This window comes from Palaemon carinicauda, chromosome 22, assembly GCF_036898095.1.
Source record: "Palaemon carinicauda isolate YSFRI2023 chromosome 22, ASM3689809v2, whole genome shotgun sequence".
In the NCBI taxonomy this organism is placed as follows: Eukaryota; Metazoa; Arthropoda; class Malacostraca; order Decapoda; family Palaemonidae; genus Palaemon; species Palaemon carinicauda.
The window spans coordinates 16,173,243-16,192,230 of record NC_090746.1 but is presented as its reverse complement, the minus strand read 5'-3'; the positions used below and the strand labels follow the sequence as shown (position 1 = coordinate 16,192,230).

Genomic DNA, 18,988 nt, shown 5'->3' with positions numbered 1-18,988 from the left:
CTGGCGTCATGAGCTCTGGGTCATAGGATGGAGGAGAGTCTGGATTGAGAGCAAACTCAATTGCCTTCCAATACAGAGGGGGAAGGAAATCCTTGTGACCCACCTCTTGACCTTCCACATGCTGGTCAACAGTGTTGACACGGGCGAGCTGCTGTCGTTCTCTAAAGGAAATGCCACAGACTCCTCACTGGGCAAAATCCCAGTTGGATTGGATCTTCTGTTACAGAACGAAAACTCTCTATCCGGAATGGGCCGAACCTAGGGTACAGCGCACTTGGATTTTGAGTCTTAGCAATCAACTCAGGGATGCACCTGAGAATTACTTTTCTCCATCTCCTACAGTAGAAGACGTCAGAAGATAGATCATACAACTCACTAACTCTCTTGGCCGAAACCAAAGTGAGAAGAAAAGTTGTTGTCTATGTAAGGAAGCGATGTGTTGCCTGGCATAAAGGTTCGTAGAGAGGGGCCTTCAGGGACTGAAGGACCCGAACCGTGTTCTCAGGAGGGGGAAGATACGACGGGGGACAAGTCATCTCAAACTTTGTATGAGTAGAGGCATCAAAAGAAGTGATCCCCCTTCCACGACATCAGTCACAAAGGACCGAATACTTCACCTGTAAGCCTGACGTTGAAAAGCGTCTGAGGTGTCTGGATCATTATGCGTGATGCCATAAAAGATATTGGAGTCATAGATAAGTTCTTACTTTTTCTGACTTGTTTGAGGATTTTCTCACCAGACCAAACGGGGGAAAAGCGTACACCTCTAAGCCATCCCACCGTTCTTGGAATACATCTTGCTCGAGAGCCTGGGGTTCTGGGACTGGAGAACGGTCGAGCGGGAGCCTGAAGTTCAGGGTCGCTGCCAGCAGGGCCACAGTCGGGGAACCCCACAAAGTTAAGACTTTGTTGGCTACAAGATGATTCAGACACTAGGAGCCCACTATCTCAGTGGTCCTTCTCAGATTATCTGTAAGTACAGTACATTCCTGTTGCCAGGAATGATGTGAGTGGATGGGGGCACCTAGCTGTCCTCTGTCCATCTGAGTACTTCTACTACTAGATGATTCTCTAAGAGTTATATTCTGGTACCTTTCTGATTCGGGCCAATGGACGAAGATGGATTGGTGCGGCATATGGCAACCCCCCTTCTTTAGATGCATCTGAAGAGAGCATTAGTTCCAGAGGGGGGACAAGAAGATTGGCCTCTTTGCGGAGGTTTTCCTCTGCCACCCACCATCTACGGTTTGTCTACAGAGGTCGGAAGGTTGTATAACAAGAAAAAACATCTCAAAATGATGTCAAGACGTGCAACTGCTTACACGTTTCTGCTATGAAGGGGTGGGGGGATCTTGTCCTCCCTCTAACTGCCAGATAGCCAGTACTGCTTATGTTATTACAGCGATTCTCCATAGATATCACCTTCTGGACCAGAGACCAGTCGGTAACTAGCGAACGCATCCAACTAATCTCAAAGGAAGAGATCGAGAAATATCTTCAATCTATTATTGGACGGGTAATATGTGCATAAGTCTATCTACAGAGCAGTGACACAGAACTGAGCAGGAGAAGTATACGGGCGTAGCCCGAAATAAAGTTTTGTCCGGAACTCAGTTGGAGAATGTTGAAAATGTTCGTAACCAAGATTACTCCTTCTCAAGACGAAAATTATTTTTGTATTTCTTCATCTTCGATCAGTAACCTGGCATAAGTATTGAATGTTCCATAAATGGGAACAGACAAGCATATGAGAAGTTTTCGGTCAAAGTATTTGTAATACTGTAGACAAGGAACTTCGATCAGGAAGAAAGGAAGGGTGTGCCTAAAAAGGCAGAATGTAAATGCTGTATGTCTGGTTACAGGAAGGTAGACTTGTAATGTACTGTATAACCTGGTTTCAGTATGGGGTATAGCCATAAAACTTATTAGAACGGAGTTCTAATTGTAAGATGTATTATAGCCCTTATTGGCAGAAAGATCGCTTGCACACATATGAACTTGCCCATCTGCGTTAACGCATGCATAATCTTTGCCTCCAGGAAAACATTTGCCACGAATCCGGTTGCAGGAATAATGTATGTGCGAGGAATCGCAAAATTATTGCCCAAGGAATTTTTGATCGTCGACTAGCTGTAGTTTTTTTTAGAATGTGAGTGCATATGCACTCAAACAACATATACAGTTATTGAAGCGATCATTCCTCCTTTGGTTTGCCTATCCTCCTTGCGGGAGGGGGCTCACCAACGTTCATACACAGACAAGGATGTCCGATTCCCTTGTAGGTGGGATTTGTAACGTTCGTAAACGTTGTTGCTATCGTTCAAAAACGTAGGCTAACACTACTCCCTTAGGACTAAATGCTTAAGACAATAACCCTGTAAGGGTAAAATAAAAATTCTCAGAAGCCTATCGTGTAAGCGATAAGTTCTTGTGCCCAGGGGTACTATGACGGGATGCAGCAGATTCAATCAATCGGTAGAAACCAAGTTTGTGACAATAACTTCACGTTTTTGTCTTGGAGAGAGCGCATGCTCCAGGATGGAGTTCTTATGGCTTTTATAAAGTTTTAACAATGCCTGTAAAAGTTATGTAAAACTTCTCAGGTATGAGTCTCCCGAAAAGGGTGAAGTCTCGTATGTAAGAGTTTGCTTCAAGAAGACCATACATTTGGTTGCCATAAACCGCTTTCCCGTATGAGGTTGCCATTGAACGCTTTCTCCCTGGCGAGAAAAACTACCGTCTAATGCAGGCAAGACCTGCCAGGGAAATTGGACTAGAATGTAAAAATTCTTCCTGTTGCCTTACATCCCGGAAGTTGAGACTTTCTCGATGACGAGAGATGATCACAAGCCGCCTGCTAACCCAACCACTAGTAGTGAGAGGGTGGAGGGAAGGAAACGGTGGTTTGTTCGAAAACGGAAGGATTGGTTCTGGCAGAACCAGCCTGGCTGCCACAAAGTAATCAGCTGGGAGAGTAGAATGATAATATAAGTCACGCTACGCTGTATGACAAATCCCGTAGGTGGGGTGTCAACCATAGATCTTTCAGAGAACACTCTGGATCGCGCGAACCGTGAGATTCGGCGCGACGAGAACCTAGGGGTTCTGAATCCATTTCAAGCGACCCTAAGGGATCGTGAACCCATTTTGCGCAACCCTAACTGATTGTCGTAACGAAACCATTAGGAATTGTGGGTTCACACGACAAGAGGTATGACAAGAACCCAAAGGAACTACGCCATTGTTACCTGGCTGGAGAAGGAAAACCTTAGGCAACGTGTCATGTGAACCAACAGGGTTTACGCAACCAGGGATGACAAGAACCCGAAGGAACATGTCATCGTTACCTAAAGGGAGAAGGAATCCCTCAGGCAAGGTGTCATGTGAACCCTAAACAGAGAGGAAATCTTTAGAGTTGAATTCCTGAGTCTTGTCACCTCTACGTGTGGGACCTGTCGGTGGAATCTTTTTATTAGCGAGTCCCTTCGCCGAAGGTTCATATTCGCCCACAGGTTCACCACCTGGTGGGAAAGGAACTCAATGATCCTAGTTCCCGATAACAGAAAGGTTTCCATCGACTTTCTCGTGGTCTCCTTGGACCAGTCTTTGGCCCCAATGAGGTGTCCCACAGAGCCTAACCAGAGATCTAGCAACAGAGTAGCCTGCATGGCATACTTCGCAACCTTCTCCTGGTTAAGAATCTCTCACAAAGAAAGAGACGAAGAGTCCGGAAAGTTTCTCAAAGGAGACTCCTCTGAATATTGCCTATATAGAGTGGTCCAGAAGCAGGGTCGGAGGGGGCTCGTTGGAGACCTCATAATACTTCCTCTGCAACACAAACGGCAGCAGAAGCAGCTTAAAGAATGAGCTCACACGAAAGGAACTGGAGGAGCCAGTGATCTCCATGCCTTCTTTTGGGCACCCCTCCATCGGTTAGACCATGGAAAAACTGCACTGGCCTTGGGAGGTCTATTAAGGGGCCATCGCCAGTTGGACAACCTGTTGATGGCTCTCATGCAGGCCAAGACCTGCCAGAAGGCATGTTCCGCCTCCCTTTGCTCTGCCTCTGTAAGTTTAGGACTTGCAGCCTTAGGGAGATACTCATCCTCGTCGTTGTAGTCTTCCACCAACGAGCTCTCACCCATATGAGCCTAGGGTGGGTCAAAGTTGTCAGGTATGGCAGCGGGAGGAACATTGCTTTTGACGTTATTGGTGGTAAAGGGGAGGAACCCCGAGGCCTTCCTTGCTGAAGCCTTGATGCCCTGGAGGAGGTTTCCAGGACTGTCTTTGAGTCTTTCGACTCGTTTTGGGATGGAAGCTACTCATTCAGGAGCAAAGGCCTGGAGTGTTCTTCCTTCCTAGAAGAAGGCTGTCCCTCTCTTGAGGAAATTACAACGGGCTGGTTTGCCTTCTTTGAGACAGGACGTAGTGGGAACCACCTCGATATTGAAAAAGCGGAACGATTCCGTAAAGGAAAACTCCCTCGGTGATTGAGTGCCTAAGCTCAAGCATCGTGAAGGGTATCCCCCTCAGGAGGAGTTGGATGTTTCATCCTCCTCTTCTTTGTTGTCATTGCCAGTGTCAGTTGTATCTGCGAGTAGTCCTCCTGGAACTAGTCTCTGCTGCTCCCCGTTTCCTATTGAGAAGCAAGACGAGCATCCCAGGGGAAGGGGGCCTTTCCTAGACTGGCCTGTGGACTTCCGTCTGGGGTCAGACGGGGGGCGGAGGAGGCTGTAGACGGAGGAGCTGATTTTTCCAGACGAATCCTCGTAGTGCTGGTTATGGCCTGAACCAGAGGTTCCTTACCTGGTACAATTGTCACCAGCATGACTCGTGTCTCTGGCTTAGTTGAGTGAGAAGGTCTCAAAGTGGACGGTTGCTAAGTACTGAATTTGATGGTTCCCTCTTGGAAGGGAACGAGACCGGGCGTCCGCAATGCTGAAGGTCCTTCGACGGTGGGTGGTCCCCACGGACATGAAGAGAATTCTTCTCAGGTAGGGAGGCCCTGGAACTTAAATGTTACAGGTTGGCCTAGCGCCGGGGAAACAAATCTCCGTAGGGCGAGAAGTCTCAGGACTATACCTGCAAACAGGAGGCTCCTCTTGATTGATTGATTGATTTAAAGTTTTCAGGCATCCTGACATCTAAGGTTATTGATGCCGATATCATTTATTTTATATAAAAATTAAAAGAATATTCAATTAAAACCATAAAAGTTGGATGTCACTATAGAAGTTAAATAGTTTTCAGAAGATCTGCTTCTGAAATAAATCTAAAAATGCCTCTCGCATAGTAGGACACATCGTGTCCAAGAATCTTAGCAAGGATAAACCTGCCACCCTCACCTCGAGCCTCAAATAGATATCTATTTCCTAAGTTATTATAATTGGGCATTCGGTCATCAAATGCCTCTGTTAAAGGTACTAAACAGTCTTCGCAATACGGTTGGTGTTAGCACTTCAGAAGAAACTCGTGTGTCAACCGAGTGTGACCAATACGGAGACGGGAAAGAGTCTTCTCCCATTTACGGGGCATCATGTCATATCTCCAAGGAGATATGGCATTTGTTACTTCTCTCATTTTATTGCCATCTAGATTATTGCCATTTATTACAAAACAATTTTTTGATGATCGCTGACAAGGGAACTCTCACGAGAAGGACGGTGAGTGTTGTAGCTGTCATGAACTGGTGAACGACAATCACGGGTTGACCTATAATAGACAGAAAAGTGACGTTCACGCTTTGGCGAGCAACTTTTGGGGCATGGCGATTGGCGCTCACGGGCCAGCAAGCAACGAAGTGAAGCAGGAGATCTTGGAGAACGGCGAGGAGTTGGCGAACAGCAATGGGCCGGCGAACTGCAAGAAGTGAGTGAACGTGCAGAAGGAGAACGCTTGTGAACTGGCAAATGACGAACAGCTGGTCAGTGACATGTAACAGTAGAATGACGAGTAATTAATGAATGCCGCAAGGCTTACGAACAACAAGTCAAAGAAGTGACCAGAGAAATGGGCGGGTAACAAGATTGCAAATAACGATCTTGTGCTGGAGAGTGCCAAGAGTGAAGGACACGAGGTGACGAGTGACAGTCATCTGGAGATGGAGGACGAGCAGTTGGCGAATGATGAGAGGCCAAAGGTGAACATCTGGCGGGTGAATAAGATGATCGTAGGTCCTTGGAAGAACTGAAGAGACGTCTCCTAACCGCAGGGAAAGGGGAACGTCTGGAACATCGAGGAAGACTGCGCTCCCTGGAGTATGAGTTCATCGGTGGGGGAAAGGTTTCTCCGAAGAGGAAACCTGCCCTGAACGGGGGGATCTCAGCGGAGAGTCATGATGGTGTCTGGAAATTCTCTGAAACGGGGGCTCTAAAAAGGTTCTCTCTAGTGGACGAGAGAGATGACCACCCGCAGGAGAGACCTGCCTCAGACTTTGCTCCACCCCCAACATTAAAAGTCGGCTCAGCTTGGGGGGAGCACAGTCTCCGGCAAAAGCAGTAGCTGCAGGCAAAGGCACAGGGCGGGACCCTTCAGTGGAAAAGGTAAAGGACACTCCAGGGTCACACTGTTCTACACTCATCGATGAAGGGGGATGCACCTCGGAGGAAGCCTGTGAGTGCTTCCTTTTAGCACCAAGTTGAAGGCGTTCCAGCAATACATCCTTCGACGGGGGACCGACCAAACCAAGTGACAACCAAACCTGGAAAACATCAGAGAATGAAAAGGCTCCAGAGGGGAGGGGCAGAACTGCTTCCCTAGGGAAAAGAAGTCCTGTCCCTCGAACCCCGAGGTTGACCTGGTGTTAGCTGGTCTACGCTTCTGTTTGATCATTCCCTAGGAGAGATTGATTGAGCAGGAGCTTTGGGAAGAGATTGGGGGTCAAGGAAGAAGTCCGAGGTTTCTTCGACTCGGAGCGAAGAATCACTGTTAGGCTTCTTCTTGAGCCATGACCCAAACCACTCCCACTGGGAGGTAGACCACTGCTGACATTCAGGACAGGTGTTGTCCTGATCACAGCATCGCCCACAGCAGGACGGATGCAACAAGTGCGGGTCCGTCTCAATGGAAAACAGGAACGCCCCACAGGAGTGGCCCTTAGGTTGGACAAGTCCACATGAGAACAGTCAAGGAAAAAATCAAACACACTCAAAAAGAAAAAGCTCAAAAAAGACAATTAGGTCAATAATTATGCCAAGTCTAGTTGGAACGAAGAGTGGCAACGTCCATTCTCCACCGAGCCAAAATCAAAGTGGTTACTCAACCCAGGTGTGTGAGTGAGCGGGGCAGCCGGCAATCCTCAACACCCGCCCCCCTAATAGTGGGTGGGTGGTTAACCCTCACTAAAAGTCTCATGGCTCGTCTTTCAGTTTCGCTGAAACTAATATCCCTATAAACAGCAGATGGTTTGTATTTAGTGTCAGAGCAAACAGTGCCCTTGGTCTTTTAAATCATACCTGTATAATCATCCACAGAAAATGTAGTTTATATGAAGCCATGCTAATGGAATGCTAGCTATTATTAACCGGGATTAGCATCCTTCACAAGCCACTGCAATACTTTTTCACAGACCTTCAGTAAAATAAAAAAGAAATCTATACGATGATAATTAGCATAGTTGACAATTTAAAAAAACAAAGTTTGAGAACAATACTTGCCTCTTTATACAAACTATGGAAAGCAGAATAACGTTTCTCAATACGGTGAACCTTCCCTAAGTAACAGACTTCAATTGTATACACATAATGACTTCGTCCACTTTCACCTTCCACTAGTCGATAACGTGGAATATAAGCCCTTATCATTCTGCATTGAGCTTATCCTACAAAAACCAAAAAAAAAAGAAAAAAAACATAAAATAGTAGTTAAAAATATCAGCTGTATTATATGGGTAAGACTACTTGAGTACATTATACTCGAGTTAAATACCTGTTAGTTAAATCAGCTATCTACTGCCATAAATAGATAAAATTGGTGAAAAAAATTTATGAAGTTAAAAAAATACATATGAATACTGGAGGAAAATAATATGCATAATATAAAAGGTCTTTGAAAATAACCTTAAAAAAAAATAAAAAATAGTCATGTTGTTCAAGCTACTTACAATCCACTAGCAGGAATTAAGAAATCTTGCATATTTAAGAGCTCAAATAATGTACTGTATATATTACACACACTACTACAGTACTGCTGAAATTCTTCAATATCATTCTAAATCAAAACTGTTTCTCTGTACAATGTCATGGTACTGTACTGTTCTGGTTCAAATAAGACAATTTCTTTGAACACTGTGACTGTGGTATGAACTGAAACAAATGCTACTTCATGCATTCAAGAGTAGATCTTAGAGAAATATCAGTCTTGACAGATAGCACTAAAACATATGACAAATTCAAAGGTAATTTGTATGTTTCCTTACGATATAAACCTAGAGCTATTTATAGGGATATTACTTTCGGTGAAGCTGAAAGATGAGCCATAAGACTTTTAGTGAGGAGTAATCACCTAACATGCTAGTTAGCGGGAGGGGTGAGGGGTAGCCGGTTACTCTGCTCACTCACATATCTGGGCTGAGCACCCACTTTGCTTGCAGGTAGGACTTCTTGGGAGACAGGTGCTGGCGGGCCAATCTATATAAATGGCTCCAGGTTTGTTTCGTTAGGAAAAATACAAATTACCCGTGCTGACAAACAGTGCCAATACACAGGGCAAGCGACTGCTGTTCTTTTGAGGTAACACCTCAAGCTCGTTACTGGGTAAACTAACAGTTGGGCTGGATCATCAGTTACTGTACGAAGACTCCCACTACGGAAGGGCCCGAATCTATGATCCGATACTCCTGGATTTTGAGTCTTTGCAATAAACTCAGGGAATGAAGTTGAGGATTCTTTCCCCCAATCCTCTTGAACGGGTGATGTCACAGGAAAGACCATGAAGTTCAAAGTGAGGTGGCGATCTATTGCCTGACATGATGGTTCGTACGGAGCACCCTTCAGAGACAAAGACGCAAACCACGTTCCATGGAGGATGTCTCACTTCTGACTGGGGGCAGGTAGGTTCATAACTTCGTATGAGGAGAAAAAGTTCCAAGGAGAAAAAGTTCCGAGGAGGAAATATCTACTCCTTTCAATTTAAAGGCAAGACCCAATGGTGAGCAGTAGCCTATTACTACCGAAACCAAGAGGGGCATTTCTTCCCAAAGGTGTACAAGGAACTACGTTATTGCAGGAATAATGCCATAAAAGCACGGTTGAGACTAGATGTAAGGGCCCTATGGAGAAGGGAGTTCTGGTTGGACTTCCTCCATCTCTTGGCCACCCCTTCAACATCTTCCTGTTCAAAGAGTGAACTCCCTTTGAAAGAGGAGTTTCTCAGCCTCGTAACCTCAGCTTATGGGACCCGCCGATGGAATTTCTCTATTATTGAGTCCCTAAGCATAAAGATGGCCCACGGGTTAACACCTGGTGGAAGAGGAACTCAATAGTCCTGGTGCTGGACAATAGGAAAGTTTACATTGACTTCCTAGTGGACTGTTAGGACCAGTCCTCAGTCCTAATCAAATGACCCACTGACCCAAACCAGAGATTTACAGGTTTAAACGTTTAAAGGCCATTCATGAATGGCAGAGGCAAGGGACAGTAACATTGCCCTATCGAGTAGAACAATGCCCTAGAGACTGACCATGTATACCTATTGATCACCCAAGGCCCCTCTCCACCCAAGCTAGAACCAAGAAGGGTCAGGCAATGGGTGCTGATGACACAGCAAATAGACCTATGGGCTCTCCCAAAAACCCCATCCTTAGCTCACAAGGATGGTAAGATTGCAGTGACAGAGAACTAACGAGTTTGAGCGGGACTCGAACCCCAGTCTAGTGTTCACCACTCAGGGACGTTACCACATCGGCAACTCAACTCCACAAAGTAGCCTGCATGGCGTACTCCGCAACTTTTTCCCTTTTTCCGGTTAATGATTCATCAAGCCGAGAACGAGACTGAGAGTCCAGACTGCCTTTCAAAGGGAGCTCTTCTGGTCAATGCCTCCAGAGAGTGGTCCAAAACCAAAGCTGGAAGAGGTCCATAATACCTCGTCTACATCACGAAGGGCAGCAGGAGGAATTTCTAGGAGGAACCTGTGCAAAGGGAGCTGGAGGAGCCGGTGATCTGAGAGAGTGCCTTTCTACGGGCACTTCTCCTCCCCTTGGACCAAGGCAAGGCTGCACTGGCCCTTGGAGGTCTGAGCATGCCATAGACAAAGTCAAGGACCATGTCTTTGCCATCCTGAGGGGCCGCAGATGGATCAGCCAAGCCATTGATGGCACTCATGCAGGTCAAGACCTTCCAGAAGCCATGTTATGACTCCTACTTCACTTCCGTCAACATAGAGCTAGTAGCTTTAGAGAGATATTCGTCCTCGTATTCCAAATCATCATCCACCTCTGAGCTCTCACCCATAGGAGTCCAGGGTGGGTCAAAGTAGTCAGGGCCGGCCACTGGATGAACATCACTTACTGACGTCCTAGTGGGTGGAGGGGAGGTCCTTCGAGACCTCTCTTGCTGAGGTCTAGAGGCCGTCACCGAGGACTTAGGGACAGTCTTGGTGTACTTCGTCTCCCTGCAAGGTAGGAGGTATTCCTCCAAAAGAGATGGTTTGAAGGCTGTTTCCTTCCTGGGAGGCTGTTAATCCTCTCTTGCAACGGGGACCACATCCGTTTGGGTGGTATATGGCCGGACGGAGCTTTGGGGGAACACCTAGATGGGGGAGAGGCGACGAGTCTGTCAGCAAGATCTCCCTGGGAGATTGACAGCCTCGGCTAACGCGACGATGCTGAGTATTTCCCCGAGGAGGAGTCGGGTTTTTAATTTTTCTCCTCTTTCTAGCCGTCAGTACCGGTGACCGGTGTCAACTGCACCTGTGGCAGATCTTCCGACATACCTGGTTCCATAGCTCCCCGTTTCCTCTTGAGGGGATGAGAAAAACATCTCTTCCAAAGTGGCTCTGGAGTGGACAGCCCCTTCGGGCCTCTGTCTAGGATCAGACGTGGCTGAGGCTATGGAGTAAGTACTGTACAATAGTTGATGTTACCTGGGGAATCCTTGGTGTACTGGCCATGGACTGCTTCAGCAGGACGACTCCTGTAACGACTTGAGCACTGCCTTGACCAGTGTGTCCAACCAAGCGGGTTCCTTCCCACCTAACGAGCTAACCGTGGGATCTGTCAGCAGGCTCAAAAGTGGAACCTTAGGTCTGGGAACCTGCAAAGAAGTAGGGTTAGACTCCTTAACTGGTACCAATGGCACCGGCCTGACAGCTAGCCCTGTCTTAGAAGAGCGCTGATCCCTAAAGGTGGAGAGATGCTGGAGCTTTGAGGGTTCCCTCTGGTGCGTTAACATACCCACGCGTCCTCCATGGAGGGGTTCCTTAGTTGTTGACACTTGCAACTCCTCTTGAAGGAGCGGGGATCTCCGACGACATGCATTGTCCATGGGAGAGGGACGGGTGTCGTCTCCACAACACTCGCACACAGGCTGATGATCACGAGCAGACCTGGAAGGAGGAGAAGTAGGGTGGCCATCTTGCCTTGGTGAGGGACACTCCTGGTGAGCAGCGCTTGGGTGCCGAAAGGTGTCTAGGAGAAGCAGTCGGTCCAAGAGACTGATGCGTTAGTGAGTGAGGAAGTTGGCGAGTGCCGCATTGGTGAACACAGAGGAAGAGAAGAGCAGCAAGCTCGGGGAGAGACCTGGGACTCTTACGAGCGGCAAGCATGTGCTGGCTGGCAATCTTGCAAGGGGTGAATATCATGAGGTGAAGATTGACAATCACGCGCAGCATGTTGGTGGTCACAAGGTGAGTAATGAAGGCCCATAGGTGAACATTTTGCCAGAAAGGGTGAAGATCTAATGTCCTTAGTAACACTGAAGAGACGTCACCTTACCGCAGTGAAGAAGATCATCTAGCACGGTGAGGAGGACTATGCTCCCAAGAAGAGTGACGATCCTCCCAAGGGGATCGTTGGCGGCAACCTGCTCTGATGGGGTCAGAGGAGATCTATGATGCTCTTTAAAAGATCTCTGGATCTGGGTCTCTATAAGGGGTCTCACTCGCAGACGAAAAAGAGGACCACAAGCAGGAGATACTTTCCTTGGACTTTCCTCCACCCACAACGGAAGAGTTGGCCCACCAAGGGGGGGAGTGCCGTCTTTGGCGTCAGCAGGCAAAGACAAAGGGGAAGTCCCTTCTGCAGACAAGGTGGCCGAAACTCTGGGGTCGCTATGGACAGCCCTCATCAGCGAAGGTCCACCTCTGAGGAACCCGGTGTTCACTTCCTCTCAGCACCTAGTTGGAGCTCCAACAAAATCTCCTTTGAAGGGGTAACAGCCATATCCAATGTTGGCCAGACCTGTAAACTTTCAGAAAAAGAGCAGGCACTGCCTATGGGGAGGGGCAGAACTGCTTTGCCAGGGGAAGCAGTTTTTTCTCTCGAACCCCAAGGTTGACCTGATGTTAAACGGTCTACACACATACTCTACCCTTCCCTGGGAGAAACCGATCGAGCAGTAGCATTGGGAAGAGATCAGGGGGTCAAAGATGAACTCCGAGGTTTCTTCGACTTTGAGGAAGACCCTGAAGACGAAGTCTCTCTTGGACTTCTTTCTCCATTGCCTAAACCTCTGGGAGGCAGACCACTCCCGACACTCAGGGCAGGAGTTGTGTTAGTCACAACGTTGGCCTCTGCAGGTGGTGCGGGTTTCTCTCTACAGTACTGCAGGGGCAGCCCTCAGGCCCAGGATAGGTTCGCATGAGGCCGAGAAGGAAGAAACACAAGCCGTCTGAAAAGAAAAAGCAAAAAAAAAAAGTCAATGGCAAGTCAAAAAGCAATGGAGGAGAGTTTTAACGTCCGTTCTCCACCGAGCTAAAAGCAAACTAGGTGCTCAGCCCAGGTGTGTGAGTGAGCAGGGTAGCCAGCTAACCCCCAACCCTTCCTGCTAACTGGCAGGTTGGGTGATTACCCCTCACTAAAAGTCTTATAGCTTGTCTTTCAGCTTCATATTAAGTAATATCCCTATACTGTGTAACGGGACAAACTAAGTTTAGGTTTATCAAATGTATTCCTAGATGAAATTGCATAGATTATCATCATCAAGTTTTGGTTCTAATTTTTCCGGGCTTTCAATTTCTGAAAAAGCTTCCATTTTTTTAACTGTTAATAACTTAATTTTGCTCTTTTTATTATCCATCCAAATATATTTACTGTTGTTCCAAGTCTAAAAGTTTATTAGTACTGTAAAAGCAATCAGGCTCAGTAGAGTTTTACACACTAACCCAAACTATATTACTTTTTACAACTCTTTCACTCAGGGTTTCATTCAGCCACCCATTAAGATTCTACCCTTAGAGTAATTGGATCTAGACAGTACTACATTGGATCTCTCTCTCTGGTTATGGCTAAAGCGGGGTTTACACGGGCGAGCAGCTCGTCGAGCCTGGCTCGACAACCCTGTGTTTGAATTGATGTTCGAGCGTGTAAACGGGCTATTTGGTTGTCGAGTGCGCTCGTCGAACGGCTCGATGAAAGTCCGGCTCATCTTGACTTTTGTGGGCGGAGCTACATTGTTTGACGAGCGGTGTGAACGGGTGTCGAGCATCGAACCTCAGTTGTTATTCAAACCTGCTAGAGGAAACATCATCAAAGAAATGAATAATGGCTGCCATTAATGAAAGCAAGAATGAGAAGGAAGTCGTACTTTGATTTCATACATACATATCGGGCTCATCCAGCTTTATGGAAAGTTAAATCAAAAGACTATTCCAATAAAGTAGCCAGAAACAAAGGAATAGCGGCTCTGCATGAAATATTGAAAGAACTAATTTTAAAGCCATAAGCAAGTTGGTGTGTGAAAATTTCTCTCTTTATAGTAGCCAATCCTTCGTCCGCTTTGATTTTTTTTTTCCTTCTTAGTGCCACTGCTAAAGCAATGGCTATCAAATCGTCCTGGTCGAGAGACATGTTGACGTTGTTTTAGCACGAGGCACACTGAGGCTCGATGTACTGTCTGAAAGCTCTTCGAGCCGTTCTACAAGTAGGTTCGACAACCGGGCTCGGCGAGCTGCTCGGCCGTGTAAACCCGCCTTAACTTTCCTTTTGCGTACACGTACACAGGATAGTCTGGCCTATTCTTTACATATTCTCCTCTGTCCTCATACACCTGACAAAACTGAGATTACTAAAAAAATTCTTCCTTGCTCAAGGGGTTAACTACTGCAGTGTAATTGCAGTGGCTAATTTCCTTGGTAAGGGTAGAAGAGACTCTAGCTATGGTAAGCAGCTCTTCTAGGAGAAGGGCACTCCAAAATAAAATCATTGTTCTCTTGTCTTGGATAGTACCATAGCCTCTGCACCATGGTCTTTCACTGTCTTGGGTTAGAGTTCTCTTTCTTGAGGGTACACTATTCTATCTTATTTCTCTTACTCTTGTTTTTTAGTTTTTATAGTTTAAATATGAAAGAATTATTTTGGTGTTCTTGCTGTTCCTAAGATAAATTGTTTTGGTTGTTAGTTACTTCTCTTGTAGTTTCCTTATTTCCTTTCCTCGCTATTTTCCCTGTTGGAGCCCACGGGCTTAAAACATCCTGCTTTTCCAACTAGGGTTGTAGCTTAGCTAGTGATAATAATAATAATAGAGCCTAACCCTACAAAACGATCACATTCAGGATTCATTCTCTCTTATCAGTTGGTTACTTCAGCCAATACAATAAATCACCACAAACTGCAATAGCTATTACATTTTCCTGAAGATGTTCATTGAGTAAACAACAAATGGAAACTATGTAGCAGGTTATGAAATAGCCATTATACAGTCACTATGTCCACCAGGTTACAATATATTTACGTCAAATTTCTTTATACAAACTAGAACCTTTCACAAGTAACTTTCATAAATCCTTCATCATATGAATGAGGTTAACAGCATCCTAAAAGAAATTAAGACACAATACAGTAATCAGTTTAAGAGTTGATAATTAGCATATCAAAAGACAAGTGACCAATTAGCATTAGCCACAAAGACAGGCAAGTTTCATGAGGAGAAAATTGAGAGGCATTGGGTAAACTAAAGGAGTTGGGAGATTTTACATCAATACTGGATGATGAAGATTGGAAGTGGAGGGAGGTGGAATAACTAGGGGAGTCAGGGAACTTTACAACAATATTGGAAGATCCGTCAATACAAAGAAGAGAAGCCTCTACTCTCGGACCATAGCGTTCTTTGTTTGATTAGTGTTGTACCCAAGAAAAATATAAATTACAAGAAAAGCACTGGGTGGTATATATTGTAATATTACCGAATCACCTATATCATTGACCAGATTTACTGCAATAGGCACCTAAAAACTACAGTGTCCCACTGAGATCTCTTTAGTAGATTTATAATTACTAAATGTTATTTGAGGTTATAACTAGAATGAATATACAGTATCAAAATTTGACAAGACAACCTGGTGCAAAAATTCAAAAGGCCAATATGTGCATATAGGCTACTAACTTCTCCAGTATTGTACCAGTAAATTTACGATTCGTAAATATAATAAAACAATTGCTTGTTTATATATCTTTCCCCATGCATCGTTTACAAATACTGGAATTATGTTGAGAAAAGGGAGCATCCCATGTCTTTATGGGCAAGTCAGGGGGTTACAAGACGATGAAGCCTTTCTCAATTAATATAGACATGGGGTCGTATGTTGGGTTAGGAGTGATGGTGCAAGGGTAAAAATTTTCAAAACTCGTTTCTTGATTAGGGTAGGCTAGTTACATTCAGGAAATTACATCCATTGTAGCTTGACTAACATTGGTTTGCTATTGTCTATTATGATAAACTACTGAATAGCAATTGCTAATAAACATTAGGTTGCTGAAGCCAACTGGTTACCTACATAGGCTAGTGCTTACTACAGTAGAATACATAGCCTTTGATGATACCAAATAAATCACGAAATTTAAATATCCCAAATCTTGAATAAAATAAAATAAAATATTTACAAAGACCATATCACTGACACGTATAATTGGCAGTTAGCCATAAATTTCTACACTGGAATTGTACTGAACTGACTCTGTAGCCTAGAGATAATCCATAGCTATTTGAATGAAGAAAATGAGTCAGGAATTCTAAATAACTGTGATAAACTAATTACCAGTAGTACTCAATAGCCCTACAAACATTTAATAAGCTAAATTGAGTTGTCTGGTCTATACTATGACATTGTAAATCGGGCATGGATTGAATCAAGAAACATGGTAATTCGACATTCTTTACTTACTTTGATATAGAAACTTTATGCTATTCATTTGTACTAATGACCCTCACGAGCTTTCAGCAATAATGAGTCACGCAAGCAATGCAGTCAATAAATACTGAGAAAGTTATCTGATTATTGCTAGAGAAGCCAGCAGTGTTGCCAGATATGGGAATTTGTCCCTAGATTTGGCGATTTTGGGTGTCCGATGGGGATATTCTGTACAAATTCGGGGATTTTTGGCCAGAAAATGGGAATGAGTACATTGTAGGATATTCATACACAGCTAATTTACGTAACAAGATTCGTTTGAGAACAATTGTAATTTATATATTAGTAAAGTCTACAGAATCAGAAGAATATATATTTCTGGAAATGGGGATTTTTGTGTTGTTTTGGGGATTTTTAGACTACCCATCTGGCATCTATGCCTCCTGGGGCGGCGTTATCATCTGAAGCCTAATGATGTTTCTTATTCAAAACAATGCAAATTTTAGTGTAGTTTCTCACCGATTGGCGAGAACATCAATGTAATAAGGGTACTATTACTAAGTGTTATTTGTCTATTATAAAGGAATTTGTTTGATGGAAATAAAATAACTAAATCAGTAATTAAAATACTAACGATGATAATGGTTTGGCCTCTAATGAGGTTGCATATCTCAATGCACTTCATCCTGGCTTTGGCCTATGTAGTTTACCAACTACCAGGTACAAACCAACTATTGAATTTATTAGCAACAGCACGTTTAGCTTTACCAGACCGTGCGTAAATTACTTTACGTTTCCGAAGAATTGGACCCAGAGTCTTAAACTACTTTTCTAGAGGTTGGTGGGTTCCCCAAGTAATACCCTGGATCACGATCTCAACCTACCCTGGACTAAAGTGGGTATGGCATGGCTAAGTGGACGACTTGGAATTTAGGGTATGATCGGATGATGATTATCAAACGCTTTACTAAGGGCTTTGTTCCACCGTATAAAAGTAAAGATAATAGAGATGCAAGTATAGTATTATAAGGGTATTGCGTTACTCGCTATTGTCAGGAAAGGTAGACTATATCATGGGACTTATTTTGCTTAACCAAAAACATGTAACAGAATGTATAGACAAGGAAAAATGCATTTTGATTAAGTTCTGTTAGGCATACGATAACTTTGAAAATAAAGAGAAAATCTATTTTCTCTACTATGAACAACTTGTAATGAAAACAATATAGTTAATATGGAGGATATTCAGAATGTACGTTGGGCTGAAATCATATAGGAAGTGAGGCGACACTAGACACGGAAACGTCGAAATGCGACATTCCCCCTTAAAATAGTGTACTTAACCCAATCTTATTCTGCATCTATACTATTGGTCTATCGAAAATGCTACAAAGGCATGGCGTGAAGTTTAAACTATTTGCAGATAACACACAATTTTACTTCTCCATAAATGATATACATGACACTACTGAAACTCTAAACCGAATCCTTGAGTGTTAGAGAATAGATGACATTTAAACAACTAAAATTAAATGAGAACAAAACTGAATTCATGGTGGTGGGCAAGAGAAACGGCTTGAGAAACTTAGGTTATATTCAGAGGGACATGAATAATGACTCGGTGTCGATATCTAGTAAAGCTAGAGATCTAGATGTAATTCTTGACTGTAACCTGTCTCTAAATGCCCAAATAAATAATGTAATAAAAACTGCTGGTTATCGTCTAAGAAATATTGTGTTTATAAAAAAGTACCTGGACGAAAATTCTGTAAAGAAACTTGTGATAAACTGTGTTAATACCAGGTTTGACTACTGCAACTCTGTCCATTACAATTTACCAAAAGTACAACTTAAGAAATTATAAAACATAATAAAAAGAGAAGCAAGACTGATAAAAGGTGTCCCACCGAGAGAAAGGATTACCCCTATACTAATCGATTTACATTGGTTACCGATTAGTATAGAGGGGATCCTTTCTCTAAGGGGGACACCTTTTATCAGTCTTGCTCTTCTGTTTACTGTTTTGTAATTTCTTAAGTTGCACTTTTGGTAAATTGTAATAGATGGAGTTGCAGTAGTCAATCCTGGTAATAACACAGTTTATCACAAGTTTCTTTACAGAATTTTTGTCCAGGTACTTTTTTTATAAACGCTATATTGCTTAGATGATAACCAACAGTTTTTAAAATAATACGGATATCTAATAATAATACCAATTCCCTAATATCGCAAGAGGGTCTGCCCCTCTCTTTTATTCCTCTCCTGTACTTCTCTTTCTCCCTATTTCCTTAATCTTTCCCATACCGAGTACCTGCTTTTGAGCTATTAACTGGATTGTATCCAGGGGTACTCTTCCTTTTCCCATATTCCCCACTTCCCTATTATTATTATTATTATTATTATTATTATTATTATTATTATTATTATTATTATTATTATTATTATTATTATTATTATTATTATTATTATTCATTTGGGCATTTAGAGACATGTTACAGTCAAGAAATACACCTAGATCTCGAACTTTACTAGATATCGGCACCGAGTCATTATTTATGTTCATTTGAATATCATCCTATGTAATTCCGGCCTTATAGAGGATAAATCTATTTGAGGATTCAAAAGTTTTGTTGAGGAAAAAAGCAGAGAAAGGAAATTAGAAACATAATCAAAGTTGTAGGATAAGAAAACGAAATATAAATAC

At 43.8% G+C, this 18,988-nt stretch overlaps 2 protein-coding genes across 3 annotated transcripts in view; one reads left to right on the top strand and one right to left on the bottom strand.

Annotated features, from left to right (window-relative positions):
* LOC137616339 (uncharacterized) overlaps positions 1–16,463 on the bottom strand; it is a 65,342-nt gene extending 48,879 nt beyond the window's left edge. The window contains exons 1-2 of one of the 2 annotated variants that reach the window (XM_068345990.1): positions 16,318–16,463; positions 7,656–7,819 (exon numbers count right to left, since the gene is read on the bottom strand). The gene's annotated coding sequence lies outside the window, so the exon portion shown is untranslated. The remainder of the gene's footprint in view (positions 1–7,655; positions 7,820–16,317) is intronic. The other variant, XM_068345991.1, reaches the window with a different exon arrangement.
* A 1,328-nt stretch (positions 16,464–17,791) lies between these two features.
* LOC137616771 (uncharacterized) lies at positions 17,792–18,148 on the top strand. The gene has a single exon (XM_068346770.1). It carries the CDS (start codon positions 17,792–17,794, stop codon positions 18,146–18,148), a length of 357 nt encoding a protein of 118 aa, XP_068202871.1.
* Positions 18,149–18,988: the final 840 nt, after the last annotated feature.